General features: G+C 33.5%; 1 protein-coding gene across 6 annotated transcripts in view; it reads right to left on the bottom strand.

Annotated features, from left to right (window-relative positions):
* Syx1A (syntaxin 1A) overlaps positions 1-26,711 on the bottom strand; it is a 39,557-nt gene that overhangs the window by 3,542 nt on the left and 9,304 nt on the right. Inside the window, exons 4-10 of one of the 6 annotated variants that reach the window (XR_014982246.1) lie at positions 19,567-19,641; positions 19,246-19,428; positions 18,771-18,844; positions 18,425-18,562; positions 18,201-18,311; positions 8,401-8,867; positions 1,055-8,280 (exon numbers count right to left, since the gene is read on the bottom strand). Coding sequence is in view for 4 of the 6 variants with exons in the window: in XM_035866891.2 (XP_035722784.1) it covers positions 9,271-9,465; positions 18,201-18,311; positions 18,425-18,562; positions 18,771-18,844; positions 19,246-19,428; positions 19,567-19,641 (776 nt within the window). In the remaining 2 variants the exon portion in view is untranslated. Of the gene's footprint in view, positions 1-1,054; positions 8,281-8,400; positions 8,868-8,932; positions 9,466-11,109; positions 13,162-14,343; positions 14,579-18,200; positions 18,312-18,424; positions 18,563-18,770; positions 18,845-19,245; positions 19,429-19,566; positions 19,642-26,711 lie in introns of those variants that run through there. The other 5 variants (XM_035866894.2, XR_014982245.1, XM_035866891.2 and 2 more) reach the window with 5 other exon arrangements.

Genomic DNA, 26,711 nt, shown 5'->3' with positions numbered 1-26,711 from the left:
TTTTGAAATTTTTTTTTTTTACGGGCCGTTATCTATAATTGTATAGTAATTTCACTGCAGTGCTGACTATAATTTTTGCGGATACTTATCTTTAATTATATATAAAATTAGGGTAAGATAAGTAACGCTACTATATATCAGTAATGTAAAATATACTACCCGACTACTCAATGGTAAGTCGTTAACGTAAAAGAATATAATTGTACAGTAAACGCTTGGCTTATTTTTTCTTTTTTTTTTTTTCTCTTTCGTAGATGAGTGGCCTGAAAATTATTCTTACATCGTCGGTATTCTTCGGATGAGATTATACGAGAAGACGAATCCAACGAAATCCTTTGGAAAGCAAATCAAAATATCGTTTCGCACAAGATTATATTTACGTTTGAATAAGGATCTTTATTATTCATTCATCTCAGATAAATGCTATATGAGAAAAGATTTCGATCCAAAGGGGGTATGTTGGATTCGTATTTCGTTGGTCGACTGATCGTTATCGCGCGATCCGTATCTCTATAGAATCGGAGATAAACGGACTAGAGGCCTACCGTTATACTCATAGAGGAAACTTTCCTTTGTGCTTGATTACACGATGAAAGGGCACATTCACTTGATCACATATTAGCTCTACAGCAGTAATAATCGTTACCTGCTAATTGAAACCACCCTTCGTGATCGTTCGAACGCCCCAAAGCCGCGAAGAGTTTCTCGTTTGTTACGGCAAGTAACGATTATATAGAAGAGGGTATTCTTAACATTATTGCCAACTTTGTACAGTGTTAATAATAACATTATAATAGAGAAAACGAAAACGAAATATATTCGTATCATTTTTGTTCTTACACGAGAGAAGTCTATAGTGCTCGTCTGACATAAAAGTACGAGACGTAAATACGTATAGGCAGAAAAACACCGTTGATTCATTTAATATAAGTGATCATTAATACAATACCTTTATTAATTTTTTTTTTTTAATTTTTTTTTTTATGAATCTCACCTATGAAATACCTACAATAAAAAGTATTGATATCTCTGTTACTCTTGCACGTGCTATGTGTTGTTGTTTTTTTTATTTTTTTTTCTTTTTTTTCTTTTTTACTTTATATATACTTCGCTCGCTCTTTCTCTCTCGCTCGTTCGTTCTCTCTCTCTCTCTCCCTCTCTCTCGCTCTATCTCTTTCTTTCCTTTTTTTTTTTTGTTTTACTTCAATAATTTAAATTTATCAATATAATCTCACTTTTATCGCTGAACGATCGAGGAATCGCCGGCGTGCGACTCTCGCTTTGTCGTCTATGACTTTCTTTTTTTTTCTTTTTTTTCTTTTTTTTTTTTATTTTGTTTTCTTCTTATCGTCGTTTGTCGCTTCATTTGTTCTCTCTTTTTTTTTTTTCCTTTTTTTTCTCTACGTGTGTTAATATTTTCGCATTAATTACGATTTACATTTGAAAGTGGAATTGACACTTATAAGGTTATTGAAATAGCCTCTCAATATAATAATTGCACCAACGTGACACGATCTTGCTTAGACTCTCTCTCTCTCTTTCTTTCTCTCTCTTTCTTTCTCATACATACTTATACAAAGCACACCCTTTCGATCTCTATTTTACTGTCATTCATTCGACATTCGCACGCAATTCACGAACATTCATTTACATACATTGAACTCTTTTCCATACTAATCTAACTTTTCTTTCATTTTCTCTCTTTCTCTCTCTCTCTCTCTCTCTCTCTCTCTCATCTTCCACACGCGCGACTATTTATTTAATTATTTATCTATTTATTCTTTTATTCACCCCTATTTATTTTATTTATATATTCGGAAATGGCTGATGTAAGTACATGAAGATCTCACTTCTAGATCAATTAATCCCGCGTCACTTCTCTCTTTTTTTTTTAAATTTCTCGTCGCCGTACGTGACGAACGACGAACAGACGAACGGCGTTTTAGAAATAGACATTTCCAATATATACGCATGTATATTTTTATCGACGAAATAAAATGACTAATAAAGAACTCGTCAAATGACTAATATAATTTTTCAAATGCGTCGAAAGTACGCTTCATCTTATTGCCGCGGAAATATAAACTTTCTCATAAATTCAATGCAAACGTGAAAGATTCTATTTAGGATAGAATTAAAAAACCCTTAAAACGCTTCGTCATCTTTTGATCGTCAATATCGTCGGTCTTCTTCTGATCATATTTTCGTTGCATTTATTCCCGAAACGAACTCGTTCTCCTATTTTCCCTTTTTCTTATATTTCAAATTGGAAAGATTTACGTGCGCTTTATGAATGAGAGAACGCGCGGAGTTTACCTTTTGAATTCTAAATTCGCTAAATATAACGACGACTTTTACGGACTTTGGATTTTGAATATCGATCGTCCTCTTGGCTTTTCGACCTTTTTCTCCTTCTCTTTTGTGGCTTATACGGATGATATCGATCGCAAGGACGAGCTCTCGTTTTCTCTTATTGTTAGGCCAAACCCGTGCTTTGCGCGATCGATCGTCAGCGTATCGATAATAATAATGATCGATGCTACGTTTACGTCGCAGAACTTATATAATACATATATTTATATATATATATATATAATAATAATAATAATAATGTGTAACGATAAGAAATAAATATATATATATATATATGTATATGAATGTATATATGTATATATTTATACACATACACATGCATATCTTATATCATTTCAATTCCTATTATACGAAGATGACCGCTACACGCTGCGCGCTGAGCTATAATCTCGAGTTTTCTTTTATTTTCTTTTAATTTTTTTTTCTTTCTTTCTTTCTTCTTTAAGGCTTATGAGAAGATGTTCTCGAACTTGCCGACATGTCGAAAGTTTGAATGAGTCTCTTAAAACTTTTCATCGACTAATCCCTTCCTCTGTTCTCTTTATCTATCTAATCTATCTATCTATCTCTCCTTTACTTTCTCTCTCTCTCTCTCTCTTTCTATTACGCATTTCAAATCATTCATACGGATCCTCCATTCGTCGACTCGTTCGAGCAGCAATAACGAGTTAACTCGGCGTAATTGTGTATATACGTACGATGATGATTGAAAAGAGGACGGTCGGATGTCGGTGACGTCCTTGGCGATATACACATGTTTATATATATATATATATAATATATAAAAAATATATATATATATATATACACGTATACATGTGTACATTGCCAACGAGAAAAGTATGTTTCTATTTTCTCAATTTGAAAGAGATCGATGAAAAGAGCTTATTCAAAGTAGACCATCGCCAATGAGACGCTTCGAAAAGAGACTTCGATCGTACAAAAAATTGACCATTTCTTTTCCTCTTTATTTTTTTTCCCTCCTCTCTCTCTCTCTCTCTCTCTTTTTTTTTTTTATTCTTTTTATTATTTCCTTGATAGCGCGTATCGCATAAGCGGTAAGATAGAAAAAAATCAAATTCTTTTCGTTGTTCGTCTTATTGGCAAGATCTATAAGAATTCGGACGAAGCATCGCGCTTGCGTGACGATAAGAAAAATTATAAATTTTTGTTGTAATACTAAAGAAATATTTTCAGTATTTCATCGGAAGTCAGCATGATTTCATTTTATTTCAGACCTGAATTCCGAGGAATTACTTAATTATTAATAAAAGGATAGAACCGAACGAGGTTCCAAATCCTTTCTTTGCATTGTGTTATTAATGTCTTCATTATAACGGAGAGTATCGTTTGGACAACGAGTTTTGCATCGGGTCTGTCGGATTTTTCTGATCTTTTCTCTTACTCTTTCTTTTATCTTTTTTTCTGTGTGTGACAAAGGGATTGCCTGGTATCTCTCCTTTCTCTCTCTCTCTCTCTCTCTCTCTCTCTCTCTCTTTTTTCTATCTAATATCTTTCTAATCTCTCTCTCCATCTTTCTGCCGTTTCGTTTACTCGCATTTGGATTAACTGGGTAAATAGATTATAATGCGGCTACCTAATAACTAACAATTATTATGTTTTCTGTACAATGCAAGGTGTGATCTTAATAAGAGCAATTATTCACTATTCAATAATCAATATTATTATCGTTTATAGTTAATATTATCATTATTACAGAAACGCGCACGATATCGTTTCTGCATTTTATGTATATATGTATGTCATAATTCGCTTGTCATTATACCATTTGAAACATTAACCCATAATCTTCTGAATGTATGTACTTCAACGTTCATATAATATATTCAACAAAACATTAACATTAACGCCGCTCGCTCCCCGTACTTCTTTCTTTTTGCCGCTATAAGATATATGCTACTCTTTTCTTCTCTTTTTCTCTTTCACTCTCTCCCCTTTTCGTTTTAATTTCTTCGACGTAATTTACTCAGTTCGCCGGTGAGAATAGCAGGCGTTTTAGCGAGAGATGATCGTTATTTAATATAATATAATATAATATAATATAATATAATATAATATAATATAATATAATATAATATAATATAATATAATATAATATAATGTAATATAATATATTATCTTCATCGCGATCGTGTCACCTAACTATACTTATATGCATGTATGTATACACTTTGCTTGCATGTACGATTTATATGTCGCGTATTATGCATTTTTGCGGTAGTACGACGCACGAAAAGTTAAAATACAGCTCGTCAATGGGATTACCTTGAGTTAAATTTTTTCTTTTTCTTTTTTTCCTGTCTTTCTCTCTCTCTCTCTCCCCCCTCTCTTTTTCTTTTTTTATTTTACTGAACTTCTTTTGTAATACTTATATTTGTATTATTATTGCTGCAGCTTAATGCCATCTTTTCTTTCTTACAATAAGAGAGTCCACTTCGGGATTGACAGAAAGAAGAACCGATGGACCTTTCGCATTTTCTCTCTTTTTTTATATTTTTTACATTATTTATTTATTTATTTATTTATTTATTTATTTATTTATTTATTTATTCCACATTTATTTTCACTCTTTTATTCTTTCGATTGTGTTATACTGTAATTATCGCCGTCGCATCTAAGAGTCTCGCGATTGAAATGACGTATGAGTGACTGCCAATAAGAGTTTATTTCTTATTCTTTTTTTCTTTCGGAGCTCGATGATTTAAGGCTCGACGCGTATAGGTCTAATTTTTCTCTAGAGTTTTCACGTGAAACTCGTTATTTCTCATCTCTTCCGACTTTCTATCGTCGTCTTTTTTATTTAGCCATGTACGCGATGGTAACGCACGCAACATCCATGCACTTAACAGTAAAACGGAATGATAATTAAAAGATAGAGTTTATGGTGAACGACATGGCTCGGGTGCCCTTCATTAAAATTTACTCCTAGTTATACTTTCAACAACGTAAACTATTTTTAATATATATATATAATATAATATAATATAATATATATATATATATATATGTATTGTATAATATATATATACGTATATTTACTTTTTGTTTCCCGTAGAAAAAAGAATGAGAGGAAAATTAAAAGAAGCTTGCTTTCTTTCTTTCTTTCTTTCATTCTTTTTAATTTTTCACTAAAGCTAAAGAGATTCAGCAATGGCAATCTAAACTTCTACGCAGGAAACGAAAAACACGAACAATAGCAGTCTTAGCCGTATTACACAAGCGCCCTTTTCCAAATGCGAATTAGAGAGCGTTTGTTTGAGAAATGCAGTACGTACAGGTGTGTATGTATGTATGTATGATGTATAATAATAATTAGATGATTCGAAGAGAGAAGCCAGCAAAACGATGATATCTAAAACGGCGTTGCAAAAAGAAAGTTGCAATTGGTTTTTTTCTTTGTTTGTTATTATTATCGTTTTTTTTCTTCTTGGTTTTTTTTTGTTTTTTTTTCTTTTTTGTTTTTTTTTTTCGAAGAACAGATCAGTAACTTTTGGAAATGCGAAAAATCATCGTTCTCGAAGGACGATCGCGTTCATTCGATCCCTTAGCAGACAGTCCCAATACCCTAATGGCGTTTTGTGCAACACGAAATGAGATCAAACATAAAACATTTGTTTTTGTTATTTTTGCGATAGTGCACAAAGAGTAAATCTACTAACGAATATCTCTTACGACTTTGATAAAGAAAAGAAAAAGGAAAAAAAAAAAAGAGAGAGAGAGAGAGAGTGAAACAATGCACATACGTTTCTTTTCCTCTTTTTTTTTTTTCTTTTCTTTTAAGTACATAATTAATAATTTAATATTTATAATTAATCTAGATAATAGCTCTTCTCGTTCGAAAACTATCTCGCACACTTGGAAATTCGTTCGCAAGGATATCGGCCACATTCTAGAATCGTTGTGCTTTTAAGGGCACGACTATATCCTCTTTCTCTCTCTTTCTCTTTCTTCTAAAACTCATTATTATTGCCCTTATTTTTATTCTCCTTTATTTATTTATTTATTTGTTTATTTATTTATTTATTTATTTATTTTTTTAGCTTTTTTTAAGTTAACCGACTACGCATGCTAATCGATTAAATATATCGGAAGTATTGATTGTATCCTTTTTTGTCTGAACACCTATTGGTCTTGACGTCTCTTAATCATCGAATTATCGTCGCTTTGAAACACGGAGAAGAAACGACAAGGAACGTTAAAACAAAGATCAAAAAATTTACGAGCGCCGTCTAAATTGGCTCTTATGTATTTTATACGATAATGTATCAAGATCCGCAAGGTAACGACTTCCTATTTCTTTCTTTTCTGTTATCGACAGCACGGAAATTCGTTTACAATTAACCACACGCGATAGGGTCGACGTGTCGAAGTAAAAGAAAAAGAAAGAAAGAAAGAAAGAAAAAAACAGAAAATAAAAGAAAAGAAAAAAATTACAAACAAACAAAAAGAAAAACAAGAAGACAAACGTATTTAAGCGCTGGTAAGTTCAATTAGAATTCGGTTTTTTTTTCTCAATTTTCTTTGATATGTGAAGTGCATGTCAAAAAGTGAGAGATGGATACGTGATAATCAGGTCGAAGTTTAAAGTGGGAGAAGTTAAAAATCTAGAAAATACGAATAGAAAATCTTGCCGTATGTGACTCAGAATGTGACTTCTACGGAGAACTAATTCCCAAGTCCTGTCTTTTTCGTATTGTTTTATTTGTTTTTTCTCTTTTTTCATTATTTTTTTTCTTTTTTTTTCTTTTTTTTTTTTTTTTTTTTTTAGATTTAATTTCACTATTTTCGTTATTTAAATCACAGATAATGAAACATATTCGCGTCGGAATTTATAGACCGACCGAGCGACCGCCCCTTTGAAAACATTTTTTTTTCTTTTTCTTTTCTTTATTATTTTTTCCCTTTTTACCTTATCTTTTTTTTCGGATATTGAAAAAGAAAATGTTCTGCAATAGCAATTAGTAGCGAAAATAGCAGAACGTATTTCGCGTTACAGAAAAACTCCATTGGGTGTCGGGGCTCGGTAGATTTCTTTATTCTTTTTTTTTTTTTCGATAAAATCCTATGATTGACTAGCCTTACAATCCGTCGCTCCTATGATGATCTACAAACGATATTTCGATCTAGAAACTCGTAGGAGCGCCGAGAAACGAATGTTAAAACTTTTCCCCATTTTTTAACTCTCATCAATATACCGCCCCTCCTCGTTTCCCTTACCCATCCTTTCTTTTCCTCTCTCTCTCTTAAATAAATTTCGCCGCAATCTTTTTAAATTTTGTCCATCTCTTTTTAGCTTCTCTTCCTCGAGATGAGACAAGACAGATCGCAATACAACATTATGTTTTCGCCGTTCGTCGCAGGATAAGTATGTTGAATTTTCTCTCTCTCTCTCTCTCTCTCTCTCTCTCTCTCTCTCTCTCTCTCTCGTCATTCTTTCTCTAATAACTCTATAATAGAAAACAGGCGATTTTTTTTATTCTCTTAGATAGAATGCAACTAGTTCGAAGCTTGACGTAAAAAGGTATGCTTGTGTTGATGGTGATGTGTGGTAGCAGCGATGATAGTGACGATGGCGACGACCCTCTTCAAAATAACTGCGCATCTTTCCCCTTTTTCCTACCTTTCTTCCTCCTCTCTTCTTTTTCTTCCGATTCATTCACCCTCTATTTACCGAACGTCGACTCGAACGAAGAACTCGTGTTTTTGGATAAGATGAGAGAGCTTTTTTAGCGATGACCAGAACTTGAAATTGCTTTCTTGATGGTCTGCCTTGTGTATGTTCGTTTGTTGTCGGGGCGATATGCATGAAGTATGACTGCTGCCGGCGCGTTTTGTCAACTTAGATATACAGTGCCGGACGTTCGCCTTTGTCTCCTTCGTACCTTCCTGAAAGGACAAACGTGATGGATCCACCTCGGTGTAGAGATGTACAATAAATAAATAAATAAATAAATAAATAAATAAATAAATAAATAAATATATATATATATAATTATTATATTTTACGTTTGACGTATTTTTTTCGTGTTTGAGTTTACGTAGAGCTGCATAAAATAATGACTACTTTGGAAAATGATTTCTCTTTCTTTCTCTTTCTCTTCCCCTCTCACTCTCTCTCTCTATTTGCCTCTCTCTCTCTCTCTCTCTCTCTCTCTCTCTGTCTATCTCTCTTTCTTTTTTCTCCTCCCCTTTCTTTTCCTTCTACCCTCCTTCCTTTTTTATTTCTTTTCTTTTCTTCTTTCGTTACTTTACACAGCTCTCCTTCCCTCTCAACGATTTTAAATATAACGTAGATTTCTGTCGAGTACATTACAAGTGAGAGTAACAACGATTGGGAAATGTCGAGATGACATCGATATTGATATTCTATTTACGATACCTGCTTCTGGTGTTCACAGGCCGAAGTATCCACCGATGGTAGTTGCCAGGACGACGCAGAGTATGGCGAGGCAGATCATAATCATGATCTTCTTCTGCACTCGGCGGATGTTAGCAGGTCAGCAAAAATCGGATTATCGATTACAATGTACACTCCAATTTTCCTATATCTCTTAATTATCTCTCTCTCTCTCTCTTTTTCTTTCTTTTTCTCCTACGTTAATATATCACATGCGTAATTTCTTTCCCCAATGTTTTATATATATATATATATATACACACACACACACACACATACATACACTCACACACACATACACACACAGAAACATACACCCCCACACGTATATATATATATATTATATATATCCTTGGCCCTGACGATTACCAATGTTTTTCTTTTTTTATTTGCTTCTTATCTTTGCTCTTTTGTTTCGTTTTATTTTGCAAGTTTCTCACAGGTGTGCTTAGAATTGTAAACGCCTCTGTCCATTATTACTATATACGTTTTATTTTTATTTTTATTTCCTGTTTAACACTACGCTGAAACGTTTCCCCTTCTTTCTTTGTCTTTCTCTGTTGCCGTAAAAACGAACAAAAATAGCACTGCCCGGGGCACCTGAAAGAATAGATCGCGTCTGGATACGTCGGCAGGCGAGCTTCCTGAGGATGTGTTTCGTCGTGTTCGGTGGCCTGCGTAAAAGTGTCGATATAAGTACATGATTTTTTATTTTTTTCTTTTTTTCTTTTTTTTTTTTTTTTTTTTTATTATTTTATTTTATTTTTATCTTACGAGATGTACCAAGCGTACTCGAGAGTCGTGTCTTTATACGAGATTCATAAAACAAAATTTGCATAAGAGTCAACGTACGAGATTAAGTAAAATTGATCGTTTCGATAAATTGAATGAAAATTCGACACGAATTCAGGTACACCAGGTTTTACATTCACACATAAAACATCCATGTTTATCTTTTCTTTTACTCTCTTTTTTTTTACTCTCACACACTCTCTCTCTCTCTCTTTCTCTCTCCCCCTCTCTCTCTCTCTCTCTCTCTCTCTCTCTCTCTCTCTCTCTCTCTCTCTCTCTTTAAGAAAGGTATTTACACAGATATAAAGAGAACAATATGTATTAACAAAAATATGTATTTGCTTTACAAAATAATCAAACGCCGTTCGAACGGAACGGCTAAATATTTTATAACAATAATTAGCATTTAACGTGCATTTAACAAGTTTCACTAAATTCAAGTTATGCAACAATCAGGAGCAACGTGATAATAATTCCTAGCGATACTTTTAATAATAATAATAATATTAGTAATAGTAAATAGTAATAATATAGTAATCGTAGTAGTAATAGTAATAGTAATAGTAGTAGTAGTAGTAGTAATAATAGTAATAGTAGTGATAACAATAGATGTCCAACTACTTGTAAAGCTTTTTCTAAACGATCATAAGAAAGGAAAATAATTTATACGATATGCGTTAATAAAATGTGTTCGCGCGTATTTTAGTGTTGCAAATATGGAGGAAGGATGACGAAAGAAACTTCATTCAAAGTTTCCTTCTTTCCTTCATTCCTTTTATTTATCATTTTTTCTTCTAATGCATCGGCAATAATAGAGATTGGACGGTATCGATAATGTGCGTCTAAATCATGCATGATGCCGTTTATTTGTATGTTCATAGAGACTAGTGTGCATTGAACACAAATTTTCTCTCTCTCTCACTCTCTCTCTCTCTCTCTCTCTCTCTCTCTCTCTCTCTCTCACTCTCTTTCTCTCTTTCTCTCATTCTCTCACTCTCTCACTCTCTCTCTCTCTCTCCCTTTCTCTTTCTAACATATATGTACGTACGTGTAATATATCTATATATATATCTATATATATAATATATATGAATATATACAAGCGAATACTGAAAAAGATTACTCTTCGAAGGCAAAACAAATTAAGACTCTGGCGAGCATGCTCTTATTTATTATTAAAAAGGAATAAGAAAAAAAAAAAAAATTAGAAAAAAACACGGACAACAATGTATAAACTAACCTTGGATTACACCGGAGTGGATGCTCGTCATCAAAATACCGTCTCGTGCCATTTTATATCATCTTCTCACATTCTCTCTCTCTCTCTCGCTCTCTCTCTCTCTCTCGCTCTCGCTCTCTCTCTCTCGCGCGCGCGCTCTCTCTCTCTCTCTCTCTCTCTCTCTCTTTCTCTTTTTCTCAGTTTACTTTCGGAAATTATTTGTTCATTAATCGGTAAACGTCCTCGTTCTTGATATTATTCCTTGTTGATAACTCCAATATATTTCCTTTATTTTTCTTTCTTTCTCTCTCTCTCTCTCTCTCTCTCTCTCTCTCTCTCTCTCTCTCTCTTTCCTTCTTCCCTACACTGTCTTCCTATCGTTTATCAGCCTATTAACACAAAGCAATATTTTTCCTCCTTTTTTGATCTTCTTGTACATTAACACGCTTTCGTTTGTTTGTCTGTAACTTGCTGTACATTATTTGTCTTTTTTAATTACCTAATTAACGTGAACGTTAATTGACGATGAACGTTTAAACGTGAAAGAGAAAATAAGAAACATATTGTTCTTTCTATCTCTCAATATTTCTCTCCTTCTTTCTTTTTCTCTTTCTCTCTCTCTCTCTCTCTCTCTCTCTCTCTCTCTCTATCTCTTTCTGCTTTTTTTTTTTAATACAAATTGCAATTATTTACAGAATGCAATGATTCGAACAAAAATTTTCCGTCTACTTTGACGAAAATGACTTATCGCTATTTATAAGGAGTGTATGTGTATATACAATATATATATATATATATTAATTAATTAATTAAATAATTAAGTGGTCATTAAATTAAATCAAACAACGAACTCACTAATCATATTCAATTTCTCGCTCGAGGGAGAAAACAAAGTTTCAAAGAGATTAAACGTGAAAAAAAGAATGAAAAAAGAAAAGTGACATCGGCAAGATGAATCTTGTGAATTCGCGTTAATTAATTAATATTATTAATAAGCTTCGACCAGTGAGACGTGACTAAATTGTCCAGTACTTCGTATAGTACGAAATTGTATTAGATCGAAAGTCCACTTTCGTATATTTGTGTTATTTTTTGTTCTTTTTATTATCTTTTTTCTTCATTTTCATCTTCATCTATACAATGAATAATACTTATTAATCAGTTATTTTTTTTTTTTCCTTAGAAAGTCTTTTATGTTCTATCTTACTCGTCTATCGAGGAACGGTGATATGCGTGGAAAACGATAATAAAAATGAACAGAAAAGGGCAGTGAAAATACGTTCGAACACGAAGGAACGCGTCGAAATAAGTGACAATTATTCCGACGTACTTTATTGTGCATTTGGATAGTTGTAGCTATTTGTTTGTTTGTTTATTTTTTTTTGTTTTTTTTTTCCAATCTTTTTTAAATCTTTTCTTCTTCCTCCTTCTCTTCTTCATCTCATGATTTTCCAAAATTGAATCCTAGGAGATATAGGAGGATTGTTTATATTGTATATATACGTATATATTACATATATATATATATATCGAAATTCATCGAATCAGTGTGTGTTATAGTTTTTATTTATGTTGAGTAAGAAAAAATCCTGAGCTTCGTTTAAATGCTGTCTTTGGAGTGGCAACTTCGACTGGCATAATGGACTAATTTACTCTAAGCTATCTCTCCGTTCCTTCCTTCCCCCTTTTTCTTTTCTCATATGACACTGTTTGTTTCATTTAACTGTTCTTTTCTTTTGACAAAAATAACTATTGAATATACATCGCAGCAAACCTTACAAAAAGAATATAGAAAATCGAAATAAATTATTGACGAGGTGCGCGTGCGCGGACAACATTTTTATTATTCTATAATTTTCCTTCTTTCCTTTCTTCCTTTTTTTCTTTTTTCCATTTTTACTATCAAATTTCGAAGGGGGAAGGCGTTAAATGAAAGAGATTGTTTCCTTCTCCTTTCTTCTCTATCTCATCAGATGAAATATACTCGAATTCAAAAAATTGTCTTTGAGAATAGAAAGAAAGAAAAAAAAAACAAAAGAAAAACGAAAGGAAGAAAAAAAAAATAACGTGAATCATGAATCGTGATCGATTGTTACGGTGATCTTTTCTCATGAAATAGAACATTGAGAAGAAAGCGAGAGAACTTAAGGACATGTACGCGTTCTATCCAACAGTATTTAATTACTGCACGCGTTTCTATTCATCGTTGTTATACATATGTATGTGTATGTATGTATATGTGCCTAATTAGAGCCAAAGTCCTCGTATCACGGGTCGCGTTTCAACTTATAGTAAGTACCAAAATAATAATCAAAATGATGACTGCTATCGTCAAGCAGATTACGATCAGGATCAATTTCTGTGAACAGAATGACGTCTACATTATTTAATGGATTCTTATTTTTTTTTCTTTTTTTTTTCTTTTTTTTTGTTTTTGTTTTTTTTTTTTTTTTTTTTTGGAATGTTCGAAAAGCGTCTGAACAAGGACAACAAGCGATAGAAACGGAAACGAACACGCAGAGAGAAAAAGACAGGTGTCTTGTTAGATTAGGAGTATATTGACCCTCTTCTCGAGTAGAAACAATATTAATAATCAAACAAAAATAAATAAATAAATAAATAAGGAATTTGAATGAGTATTTTTCAAAAAATTATCTACGATTATTTATCTACGACGACAATAACGATGATGTTATTAAAAAAGACAATAAATTAATGAATAAATCTCGAGAAGAGCGTGCTACGAAACGCGCAATTTTTTTTTTTCAGCATTTTTAACAACGTACTTACTACGTATTATTAGCGAGGCGAGCAGTTGCAATTAATGGATTATTGCGTTAATTAGCCATCGGTTAGGGATTAATAAGAGCGTTTGTTAATTCATTTGCTTATTATTTCGAGGACACGGAGACACATTATTTGCTGTGTTACTAAAATCGACGCGATGCTTTAGTCTCCGTCTCATGATGATTTTCGTCCATACGTTTAGAGCATGTATGTATACGTGTGTGTCGCATGTATTATTATTATTATTATTATTATTATTATTATTATTATTATTATTATTATTATTATTATTATTATAATTATTATTATTATTATAATTATTAATATTATTGTTATTATTATTATCATTATTATTATTATTATTATTATTATTATAATTATTATTATTATTATAATTATTATTATTTATTATTGTTATTAATTATTTTTATTTTTTTTCTATGAGCTTCTATTTATTAGCAGTTATTTGTTTTTTTCCATTTTTTTGTTCTTCTTTGAATTTTGATAACTTGGATCGCACAGCACAAAAGATATTCATGATTTTTCTTTCTTTCTTTCTTTCTTTCTTTCTTTCTCTCTCTCTCTCTCTCCCTCTTTCTTTCCCTCTCTCTCTCTCTCTCTCTCTCTCTTTCCTTCTTTCTCTCTTTTTCGTTTCATACGCTATGTTTCCTCATGAAATGAACGAGATTTTGGACGTCATCACGATAAACGCGCCGATGTTCGATAATTTATGGAAGTATATATATGTATATACTTTTTTATTCTTCTTGGTTCTCTCTCTTCCCCGCCCCTCTCTCTCTTCTCTCTCTCTCTTTTTCTCTCTTTCTCATTCCTTCTTTCTTTCTCTTTTCTGTCGAACGATCCATCCCTCCCTACCCCCGTTTTTTTCTTCACCCCCGGGCCCTTTAGGTCCTCGGAAGGGATCCTATTATTATGCATATTAATATGACGGCCAATATTAAGACGCAGATTATGATGAAGATCATTTTCTGTGGACAGAAAGAAAAAACGAATGAAAGTCGTGGTAAGTGTAATGCAAAAACCATGAATCGTGATAGTATGCCGACAGCCAAAAAAAAACTAACTGAAAAAGAATAAAGGAGAAAAGAGATGCAAAGAATTTGCTATTTTCGGAGGAAGAATCATATCCGTTCGTTGTTTCGCAGTTTTTTTTTTCTTTTTATTTACAAATAAAACAAAGAAATGGAAATTTTTCTAAGATATTATATATCCGAATAAAGCATTATTCCTCCGAGAAAGAAATTACGAGGATAGTATATTTTATGAAATGTTCAAATACAATGACGACGACGACGACGACGACGACGACGACGACGACGACGACGACGACGACGGCGACGACGACGGCGACGACGACGACGGCGACGACGATGAAAACGATGACGAAAATAACGGCGACGGCGAAGGCGACGACGATAAAAAGAAAAATAAGTACATGCAAAGAGAGAAAAGTAGATAAATAGTGAAGGAAAGAAAAATGTGCGAAAAGAGAAGAGAGAACGAGACGCTTAACTAATCTACTTTAAACAGAAATAACAAAACAGCTCATAAGTTGTGTCCCGTATATATTTTCGTGCATGCCACTTTATAAAAAGGAAATATTTCGCATTCCCATCGCGAACTTTCGTGTCGGTTGAAAAGTGAAACAATTTTGTCGCTTTGTGCTTTGCTAGTGTAAGATACTCGGACACATAAGTTTTTCTAATTAAGGAGAGAGAACATCGACTTCAGGAGGAAAAAACACACACACACACACACATACTCACTCGCACGTTCAAGTGCGCACACTCACACTCAAGACACAGGTATATCTTAAAAATGTAAACTAGAGAAATCAAGGTTACTTGCAAAAACGTGCAAAAGTTGCGCTTCTATGCGATCTACCGTGTTGTGTGCTGTGCGATTTTATATGTTAGATTTTAAGTAAACAAGCGAAAAGAGACGACGCGATGAATCGATTCACTAATGCACAATGCCAGCTAATGAAAAAAGAAAAAAAGAAAAAAAAAAAAACTTTACCAACGATATTTACGATAGTGATTACGTCTGGTAATGCGAGCGATAAGATACGTCGTTCATCTATATATTGCCGTGTACCATCGTTTGAAAAAAGCTGATACGAACGATCTCTCTCGATCTCGTGATTATATGTCGAAATATACCTTAGAAATTCTACGAAGAAAATGGTAATATGTAGGTACGCGTGCAGGAGGATAAAATACGGCAACAATGTGATATACTAGATCATTAAACAAAATGATCGCTCGTCATGGCGAGAAGTCACGATGAAGCAGTGTTAATGCAAGGAGCGCCGTTAATATATATAAAAAAGAAAAAGAAGAAAAAAAAACCTAGCGCAGCAAAAAGGATGATAAAGCTAATAAGGTCGATCGAGAAAAATAAATGCAAACTATCATTAGACTGACCAGATTGCATGTTCACCAAATTCAAATATTTCTTTATAATTTTACAATAGAGGCAAATAATATTATAACTAAAACAAATAGAGTATATTGTGTTCATTAACAATTGTGTATATCTGGTAAGCCTAAAAAACAATACTAATAATTTTCCAAATAAATTTTCTTTTCTATCTCATGTGAGATTCTTATTTGTAACTAGAAAATTTTCATCAACATTATGCCAGGACAGGGGTGGGCGGCAACTGGCGGCTCGCGAGCCGCATGTAATTCTTTCTCCTACTTGTCTGTTTTTTTTTAGTAAGACAGAAGGAAACGATTCTAACTATTTGATACTTCCGTGCCTTGTGAGTTGCACGGCTTTTATTTTTAACAAGGTACACGGATCGGTGGCTAATGGATTTAAGTAATAGATGAAACGGGTTGATTGATGGTGAGGACCGTGCGGCTTGCAGCAGAGAAGAAGTTGCCCACCCCTGATGTAGGGGTTATAATTTCGCGATATACGAACCATAGAGGGATTCCTTTTTGCTCTCGTTTTTCGTTCGTCTGTTGCTGCACATCCTTGATGTATGAACGTCGTCGGAGAAGAAGAACTATCTCGTATTAATGTAACTTCTTCCAGTTCGTAAAAAAGCGGACAGATGTGTTCTGACGACGTTCAAAAGTAATCTTTTCGTTAGAACGTTTTTACCTTACGAGCTTGCTTTGACGTTTTCTTCGTCTTCGACGGCTCGATTCAGACTAACTGAAGGTGAAATCTTCGTTTCGATCACCTTTACTCACGAAGAACGCATCCAAAATATTAGGATCCAACGCGAGATGAATAGCGCTTCGATGACGTAATCAATTGTAAACAAAACTTTGCCACCTTGACGTGACTGGGATGAAATAATATCGTTTGCATGTATAATACACGCATACGCACACATACTAATATTATGAAAATATATATAACATCCGAATGATACACCAACAATATCCGTGTGTGTAAGTATATGCACAAAATACGTAACCGAATATCGCGACGATACACGTAACTATATATCGCCTAACTAACGTATACTATATGTTGTTTTTTTTTACATATATGTATGTATATATGTATATGAATATGGTAAAAACACATAATCATAGTGGACACATAGAGAGATTTATCTCAGATTATAAAGGGATATTATATAGACGTTGTGTTAATTGATTAATACAAAACAAAATTTTCGTACAAGTGGATGAAAACAACGAGTAAGTATAAACGCGTGTTTAGGTGTATATATAAATATAAATATATTTATATATATTTATATATGTACGCACGCACTAAACAATCACGTATAGAACGCAATTAGTTTGACAGCGCAGTTTAGTATGTATATATAGTATATAGTATGAGAGTATAGACAGAGCGTTTCATGGACAGAGGCACAATTAGCACACCTATGTTCGACAGGATAGAGCGATACAGTTAGAGATACACACAGACAGTATATAGTATATATGTATATATATATATAATATAATATATTATATAATGCGCGTGTATATATGTACACATATGTACATACATTGACTGTACTGTTATGTAGTAGTAGTAGTAGTAGTAGTAGAGTAGTAGTAGTAGTAGTAATAGTAGTAGTAGTAGTAGTAGTAGTAGTAGTAGTAGTAGTAGTAGTAGTAGTAGTAGTAGTAGTAGTAATAGTAGTAGTAGTAGTAGTAGTAGTAGTAGTAAGAATATTTGTCATGTCATCAGCGATACATATAGAGAAAAACACAAGAAAGCGTCATAGTCCTTGGATAATTTGCGTCGTGGGTAGGAGGTATCTTGTATAAGAGAGTGAGCGATATATATATATATTATTAACAAAAAAGCGAAGGTGCATGAAGAACGAGGGAAGGGAGAGCGAGGTACGTATAAAAATTATCAAACGCAGGTCAAATCAAAAAAGAGATGGAAGAGTGGGAAGAGGAGAGAGGCATCAGAAGAAAAACGGTATTGAGAGATAGAAACAAAAAAACTATGGGAAGAGAATAATGAACACATAATAATAGTAATAATAATAATAATAATAATAATAATAATAATAATAATAATAATAATAATAATAATAATAATAATAATAATAATAATAGTATCGTCGTTGGTCCAGTATAACATTTTAACATGACTTACCCGTCGAGCTTTGCTTTGATACTTGAGTGCTTTTTTGGTGTCCTGCGTGGCCGTTTGGACATAATCGACCGCATGTTCCACGTGATATTCTATACGATCTATCATCTCACCCTGTATAACATAACGACGAATTCGATTTGGATTAATTACGAATAAAATATGTAGGTTTAAAAAAAAAAACAAAAGAAAAAGAATGGTCAGAGAAATGATGTTTGAGAACATACCTGACTTTCTACCAGCATAGCCATGTCCATAAACATGTCATGCAATTCCCTGATCGAATTTTCGAGTTTTATAATATCAGCATGACGTGCCTCGATATCCGCAAGGGTTTGTTTCGCTTGTTGCGTTTCCATGATGATCTGAAGATATTTTTGAAAAGAAGAAAGAGAAACTGAAGAAGCTGATTTATCGCCGACGATACTGCTTCAACGATACTTCCTCCAATAATTATTATAATTATATTCGTGCTAAACGAAATTTCTTGGAATTTTACTTTTGGACTAATATAAGAGTACATATATTATAGAGAAGGGGAATGAGATCATCGATAAATTTTTAGGAACATACCCCTTGCGTGAAGACTGCTGGATTTCCTTGTTCCAGCATTTCTTCGAGTTCATCGTTAGTGGTCGTCCTCCCCGCTAAAAATGGAAGCCTTTATTGGTCGATGAAAAGAGGGTTGAAAGGAGGGCCAAGTAGAGCTTGCTCTTTCAACGAAAAAAAAAAAAAAAAAAAAAAAAAGAAAAGAAGAAGAAGAAAAAAAAAGAAAAAAAAAAAAATGTGTGCCTGTAATAAACGGCACTCGTAGCAAGATACATATGTGTATAAATAGATTTTTTTATTTTTTATTATTATTATTTGTTTATTCCATTCTTTTATTATTATGTTCGACTGAAAAAAGTTAAAGAGTAACGATCTCAAAAGAAAAAGCCCAAATGATCCAACACGAGACGATCTACACAGAGACACATATGTCACGTGTAATCGATATTATCGATCACGTTGCGTTCATGCGATTACTCATCGCGATTTTCTTACTTACTGATTTCAAGCTGTCGTTGTATTCTTCCCTTACACCGTTCTCTATAATCGGTTTGTGTTCGATTGTATTCCGACATCACCTCTACGAACTTCCTAGACAATGTTGAATGTTGAGTCTTGCGTATCCTCAGATCCGCCGACGATTTGTTCGTGTGCTCTTCCTGCTCTATATTCTGTTCTATCACTAAATGCAAAAACATAGAAAAAAAAAAAAAAAAAAAAAGAAAAAAAAAGAAAAAAAAAGGAAGGAAAAGCACAAGAGATAAAAGGAATAATCTTTCGATAAGTTGAACAAACTTTGATCGATTTTCAAACGACTTACCTTTTAACTTAGCCCTGACTTTGTTAGCAGTTTTCTTGATGTCGGACATCAAGTCTTCCAACTCCATTTTGACCTCTACAAAAAAGAAAAAAAGAAAAAAAAAAAAGAAGAAAAAAGAAGAAAAAGAAGAAGGTTAACTCGTCGGTATTAAAAATTGTTGTCCTAAATTCCCATTAGACGCCCTTTTCATTTTATATTCTGTGTATATATATAGAAACGCATAGACGTATATTGTATTACTAAATATTAAACGGGAAGGAAAAGTTGTCAAAAGTATTTTCATATTGCCAGTGTTATTTAAAAGGTATTCGACGAGCACTCGGAAGATCAAGTTTTAATATATCCTTTCGTGACCTCCTATATGCGTGGTATTCAACAACATAAAAATGCCTCACACCTACGTACGCGATACATTTAGCTGACATTTCACTCCATTTACGTTTCATCAAACAAATATTCCAAATAGCATGATTATTACCCATGATGATTATCCCGATAGTTAACCCGAGTTCAAACAGTATTTTATCGAGTAACATATGTACATCGATTCTGACAAAAGATCTTTTTGTTAACGTATTTAGAAATTACAATACAATCTACTTATGTCTCGTATATAGATGCCATTAAGAATACAATTTGGTAACTTGCCAAATAGGAAAGATAAGAGAGCTCATTGTCAAAAATAAAAGAGCTTGGACAGTGGAAAGGATAGGATAAGATAAGAAGAGAAAATTGCTGGAGTCCACAGATTTATCGTAAAATTGTTATCCTACATGTTGTAGTCATCTTGTCGATCTTTCTTTAAAATCAAATAATATTCAAATATCTTTAAGTAAAGATCTAACACATCATTATATTATTACATTCTTAAAAAAGTAGTATTTTGCTTTCAAATAGTTTCTTTGATGCGTGTCATCGTATAAACGAGCGAGTATCAACGAATAGAAAAATGTAGAAGCCTTAGCACGATGAAGCCTAGTCTAATCAGATTATCCTACCAGCAGACAGATACTTATGGATTATCTTCGAATACTTTAAAAATCTTTTGAAAAATATTGAAATATTTTATTGTCATTCAATTGTTTGTTATTTTAGGGAATTTAAAAGAGGAATGAATGAAAACTTATAAAATTATTATGTAAATCTGCATCGAGCAGTAATATGATTACTGAAAATGATAATAGAATCATTGTTAATTCTTTCTCGGGCATATAAGCGCGTTGACGTGTATTAGAATAGAGAGAACTACGACAAATCGGGGGTCGTTTACATGAAACTAACCGAAAACTCCCACCTGCTAAGAGGGCAGCGAGCTCTTTCTCCTCCCATTTCCCTCTCTTTCTCCCACTTCTCTCTTTCTCTCTCTCTAAGCAAGTCAAGAGGGTTAGGGTGGGTTTTAACCGCAACTGAATCCAGTGAACTGGAACCCGTGATGTCGACCTTGTCGTACTCTAGGCTACGTAAAGACGACGACTTATGAATAAAACTGACGAGGAATTGCCAATGGAAAGATGTCTAATCAATCGTAATTCCTCGATTAAACAATAGTTCCAAAGTTCGTTTGTTACGTTATTTTGAAAAACAATCTATACTTGAAACGATCTGCTATTGTTATTTCTTACATTGATTTATTATATTTTCTTATTTCATCGCGATTATTCAAGACAGATTATAAATATATTGATAAAAGTTTTAACGAAAGCATTCGAATTTTTCTTCATGATGGATCGTAAAAGGGAGAAAGAAAAAAAAGGGGAGAAAAAAAAAAAGAACAAAAAGATAAAAAAGAAGAAAAAGAAGGGATACTCATCGAAGTTGGGAAGATATTAGGAAACTTGGATTGATGCCAAACAATTAAGGGAGACAGAGATACCATTGTCATAGATACTATTCCTAGAATTATGGCGTAACAAACGAATGTTATATGACGAAGGACGAAGACGACGTAAAAGAAAGAGAACGAGGGTAGGAAGTAGATCGTTCAAGCGTAAATAAACGTTGACTCCAGAAACTTTTAGTTATATTTATACGAATCCGTATATCGTAAATCATCTCTCCTTTCTCGTCTTATCGATTCGCCTTTTGTTTTCTTTAGAAAAACAATCGAAAAATTCGACTCGATTATTTACGTTTCTTATTATACGTACCAAACATAATATTACGATATGGCCATTCGTCGTTCTAACCTACGATAGGACGGAGACGTTCATTCGGATCATTAATCCTTATGGAGTTTCCCCCACATGTAAGTAGTATTTTCTTTTTAAATTGAAACAAAAATAATCAATTTGGATTATTTTCGAGAACGATTAGAAAATGTCACTAAGTCCTTTAACCTTGAATCAAGTCTAAGCGTAATAATGGAAATTCTTATAGATGCGTTTCGTACGTGTTTATCAGTTGGATTAGAAAAATTAGGTTAATGCCAAATGGAAACGTGCCAAGCTTACTTCTAGACATAAGTTATCTCGATAGTCGAAGACGAAATGTTCTGGACATACTTGTGATTTGACGAAAACGAAGAAAAGTAGAAATGAACGCTAAGAGGTTAACTCGTAAATATGTATGTAGTTAGAATCGAACGATATATTTATATCATTTATAAAATGACGGAAAGGAGAAACGAAGAAAGAAAGAAAGAGAAATAGTGAAAGAGATATATATTTTATATATTGATGTATATATATATATTTTAATATATATCGTGATATTATTTTTAGAAGAGCAGATTTTATTGAATCATTCCTTTACTTCAAATCGTAAAGGAAAACCAGCTTTAACGATTCAAATGCATTCTCGATTTGATCGTTCTCCTTCGCTTGCCAATTGGTTTCTTGAAAGAAATGACTTGTATACGAATAGATCGAGTGGAAATATTCTTGATGGTCCTCTAAAAGGAGATAAAAGAGGGAAGGGAGCCAAATAGAGATAAAGAATAAATCAGATTATCGTCAACACAGAGAGAAGGAGAATATTTTTAAAGATTTCCTTCTTTTATTACCCTTTCTCTTTCTTTCTCTTTCTATTTTTGATTTTGATTTGATGTGAATGAAGATAAAAATAATGGCATAAAGTTTTCTCATTTTGTGAAAAAGAAAAAGAAAAAGAAAAAGAAAAAATCCATCGATTTTCTTTAACGTTCGTCTTTTGGTTATGCCATTTCAATAAAGTATCTCAATGAAATCCTATCTTAGGGAGTGTAGTCGATACGAATTTATAGTTTAACCCTCGTTCCGGTAACGCGACCCATTTAATCTGCCCTAGATAAGCTACCATCCTCAAATCCCCATCGCATACCCATCGACTATTCTATATTATGTACTTTACTGTTTCAACCTGTCTTATTAGTCCCAAGGGAAGAAAGGATCTCTCTTTCTCTCTCACACTTTGAAGATTAAAAGTTTCGGATCTTTTTTTAATGAAATATTCAATTACTTCTCGTACAGAAATATTTTAGTTCGTAGAATCGATCAAGTTAAGATTAGATCGATGGATCTACATGGAAAAGCATAAGATCTTTCTAACGGAATTTTATGAAAACGCTACCATAGAGATACGTCGCGTCATTGCCATTTATAGTTGTTAGCGGAAACGATGTTCGATAAGGAAGCCACATTGTTCGTGATCATGCACGCGTTATACCAAAGCTAACTGCCTGTTGCATCGAATACTGCTTTGCGCTCCTTCATTGTCAGACACAAAGAGATATGTGCATGTCTATGAAGTCTCTCTCTCTCTCTCTCTCCCCCCCCTCCTTCTCTCTTGTCCTTTCATGGAACATACGCAAGCATAGAAACGTCAATTACGATTGACGAGAACATTTGCTAGCTCTCTTTCGATTCGTCGAATTTAATAGCATCTGCATCAGCATCGGCATCAGCATCGGCATCAACGACAGCAGTTATTTCTACGACTCGTACTGAATAAATTTCCGTATTTCGCTAGGGAAGACAGATGTCAGAAGGCAGAGGCGTTTCCGTGGGAACGACAGATCGATCTTTGGTTCAATGCACGGTACGCATTCGTAACCCAGCTGTAGGAATAGGTACTAACGTAAAACATGTCTAATAAATTAGTTTCTATAATTGAACTTCGATTTTCTCGAGAACGTGTACGTTCTGTGTAAGTGCATATTAGTTTCCACTTCTTCCTACGCTTTTATTTTCTCTATCTATCTTACTTTCTCTAACTCTTCCAATGTCTTCCATTCCTACCACGATGGGAATCCTTCCTCCTCTCGTCCATCCATTCTTTTTTTTTTTCCAATTCTCTTTCCATTTCCCTTCCTTCCTCTTTCCACGATATCCAGAAGCAATTTCTGATTCCGTGATACAAATCTTTTTTCCACCCACGACTACCTTCTTCCGGTTCTTCGTTTTTTCCCTAGAGTCCTTTCTTTTACTTTCTTCGTCTTATCTTCTTTCTAAGCACCTCAAAGGTCAATTTCAATACTCTCAGAGTACGAGAAAGAGAGAGAGAAAAAGAGAGAGATCACGAAAGTACTCAGAAAGAACTAGGCCGATGAGCTTTTTCGATGATCTCGAGAGAGAAAAAAAAAAAAAAAAAAAAAAGATAGAAAAGATAGATTGAACCGTGAAACGTATTTGATTTTTAATTAACGCACAAATGCACACAATTTATCTTGTGCATATCGAGATTTTTTTTTTCTTTTTTAATTATAACTTTAATCAATTCAAGAAAATTGTACAAATATAGGTGGAAAGAAATAAGTCATCAAAATGAAGGCGATAAAAAGTAGACTCCATTTCTGTAGATTCCATTGAAAGTTTTATATTTTATGCTTACGCAGCGAAATCACGGAATGCTGCCCAGGCTACTCGTATAAACTGCAAAATTTTTTCATTTACACCCTTCGAACGAATCAATCGAGTATCCACCTGACATAATTATTTTTCGGGGCCGATTAAAATACTCAATAACGTTTTAACAACGACAACGAAAGAAGAACGTGGTTGGTATTTGAATTGAATACATACGGTAGAACCTACCAGAGTTGCGGAGTGAAATCAATACCATCGGTTTACCACTGCTAAAAGCAGCAAGTCAATCAGATACGTTATACTATTATGCCTCGAATCCGGAGATAGTCAAGGTCCAATAAGTAACCTAACCTTCCAAAAAATCTGATAAATACTATTAATGAGTTAATGGCAACATCTTTAGTAACATCGATGATTTATGTCTCTTCGAACAATTCGGAATAATACCAAATTATTCCATTGTATCGAATTATTTCATTTTTATGTCGAAAAAAAAAAACATTTAACTGTAATAATAATAATAATAATAATCGTAATATAAAAGATTGTAATAAAAAAGTAAAGATCACAAAGACCGTGGGATTTATTAGTATTGCACATCTTTGCCGGAGGTGATCCGTGGACTTTTGATGAAACGCCCACTGCATTAATTAGTCCTTTTAGTAAACATCTCCTCCTACACTCATGCGTGATTTTGTTACCTACGCGCATGATTAAATTTTCCTTGTTGATTTTTGCATTATTAATAAACGCTTTCATTGTTTCCTTTCTTTCTTTCTCTTTTTCTCTCTTTTTTTTTTTTTTAAATTCATATTATCAAAGACATCGAGCAAAAATGAAATACATGAAATACAAAAATGAATACATATTGGAGAGAAAGTATATATAAGAAAAGAGAGACAAAAGGAAGTGATAACGAACGGATAGAAAAAGAGAAACGATAGAACGCGATAGAAAGAATGAGTTGACTGGACTTTGCTTAGACTTCTACATCCATCAACGTCAACCTGTTGCAAATAACATCCACGCTTTTCTCTGTAATATAACTTTTTTCTTCTTCTATTTATTTATTTATTTATTTATTTTTTTTTTTTAAATCTAACAGGTTATGTATTGCAAAATCTTGGAAAAAAATCTCCGAATAAAGTAGTCCATTACGTGTCTTACAATTAGACTAAACGTATTCGATCGAGAATGTTTACGTCATATAAGCAGCCTAAATCGATCATCGTGTGTACACACGTGCGAACGTTTGGTACACACGACGCACGTAATCCAGAACTATATACCTAAGTATGCGATCGTACGTACGATCTATTTGTATATACAATAAGAATAAACATCATCCGATCTATGATTAATACTGAATACTAATAATACAGTACGTGTAATTATCTTATGCGTGTAATCGAACAATGGATAAATAGTAAAGCATATTTCGTTGCTTTATCACATACATACATTGAATGTATAACACTTCTATAGTTTTATGGAAAACGCAAGTGGCGTGAGAGTAATCGATTATCGAGCTACCGAGAGACAAATGCGACACGGTTTCCAGTTCACGTCATTAATATTACGTTCTTCGACGAGGAAAAAGAAAGAGAAAGAGAAAAAGAGAGAGAGAGCGAGAAAGAGATATATACCAGTCGGATGTTTTAAAAGGTACATTTTTAATATCCATACATTGGTACGAGGCTAAATTAATGTCATCTCGTACGCATGTGCAAGCAGGAAATAATCGAGAGAATACGAGAAAGAGAGCGAGAGAGAGAGAGAGAGAGAGAGAAAGTTCATGATATCATTTACTGTGTATATATAGTACACTTATACGATTATTTATCATAATGCGATAGCAAATAAGAGATAATATCCGTCTTTTTCTTTTATCTTTCTCTTCTCTTTTCTTTCCTTTTCTCAAAATAAAATCGATTATTTTAACTCGATATTACATTCGATTCTTTCGCTTGACGTATACCACCGTGACGTCCCTTTGATTGGAAGTAACGCTTCATTTTTGTCTCTCTTTCAATTCTTTTCTCTTCTGCTCCTCTCTCATCGTCGGCTCATAGAACGAGCTATGCGGTATAATAAACGCAAGTGCCAGGCGTATATCTACACACAAAAGCTATGTACGTTGCTTCTGACGCTTCCTTTGACATAACTGGAGCTTAGCTGTGCCAGCATTAAAACTTGCCGAGTGGAAGAAGAAGGAGAGTGAAAGACAGAGCGAACGTGAGAAAGAGAGAGAGAGAGAGAGACAAAGTAAGAAGAAGGTCGTACACGGCATAGTTTTATTATATCCAGATAATAGATCACGTGTCTCCCGATGTATCCGCACTTGAATAATTACTTCCCCGATGA

This window comes from Vespa mandarinia, chromosome 5 (assembly GCF_050613455.1).
Source record: "Vespa mandarinia isolate Hongniang chromosome 5, ASM5061345v1, whole genome shotgun sequence".
NCBI lineage: Eukaryota > Metazoa > Arthropoda > Insecta > Hymenoptera > Vespidae > Vespa > Vespa mandarinia.
The sequence above is the reverse complement of the archived record's forward strand: the minus strand, read 5'-3'. Positions and strand labels throughout refer to the sequence as shown.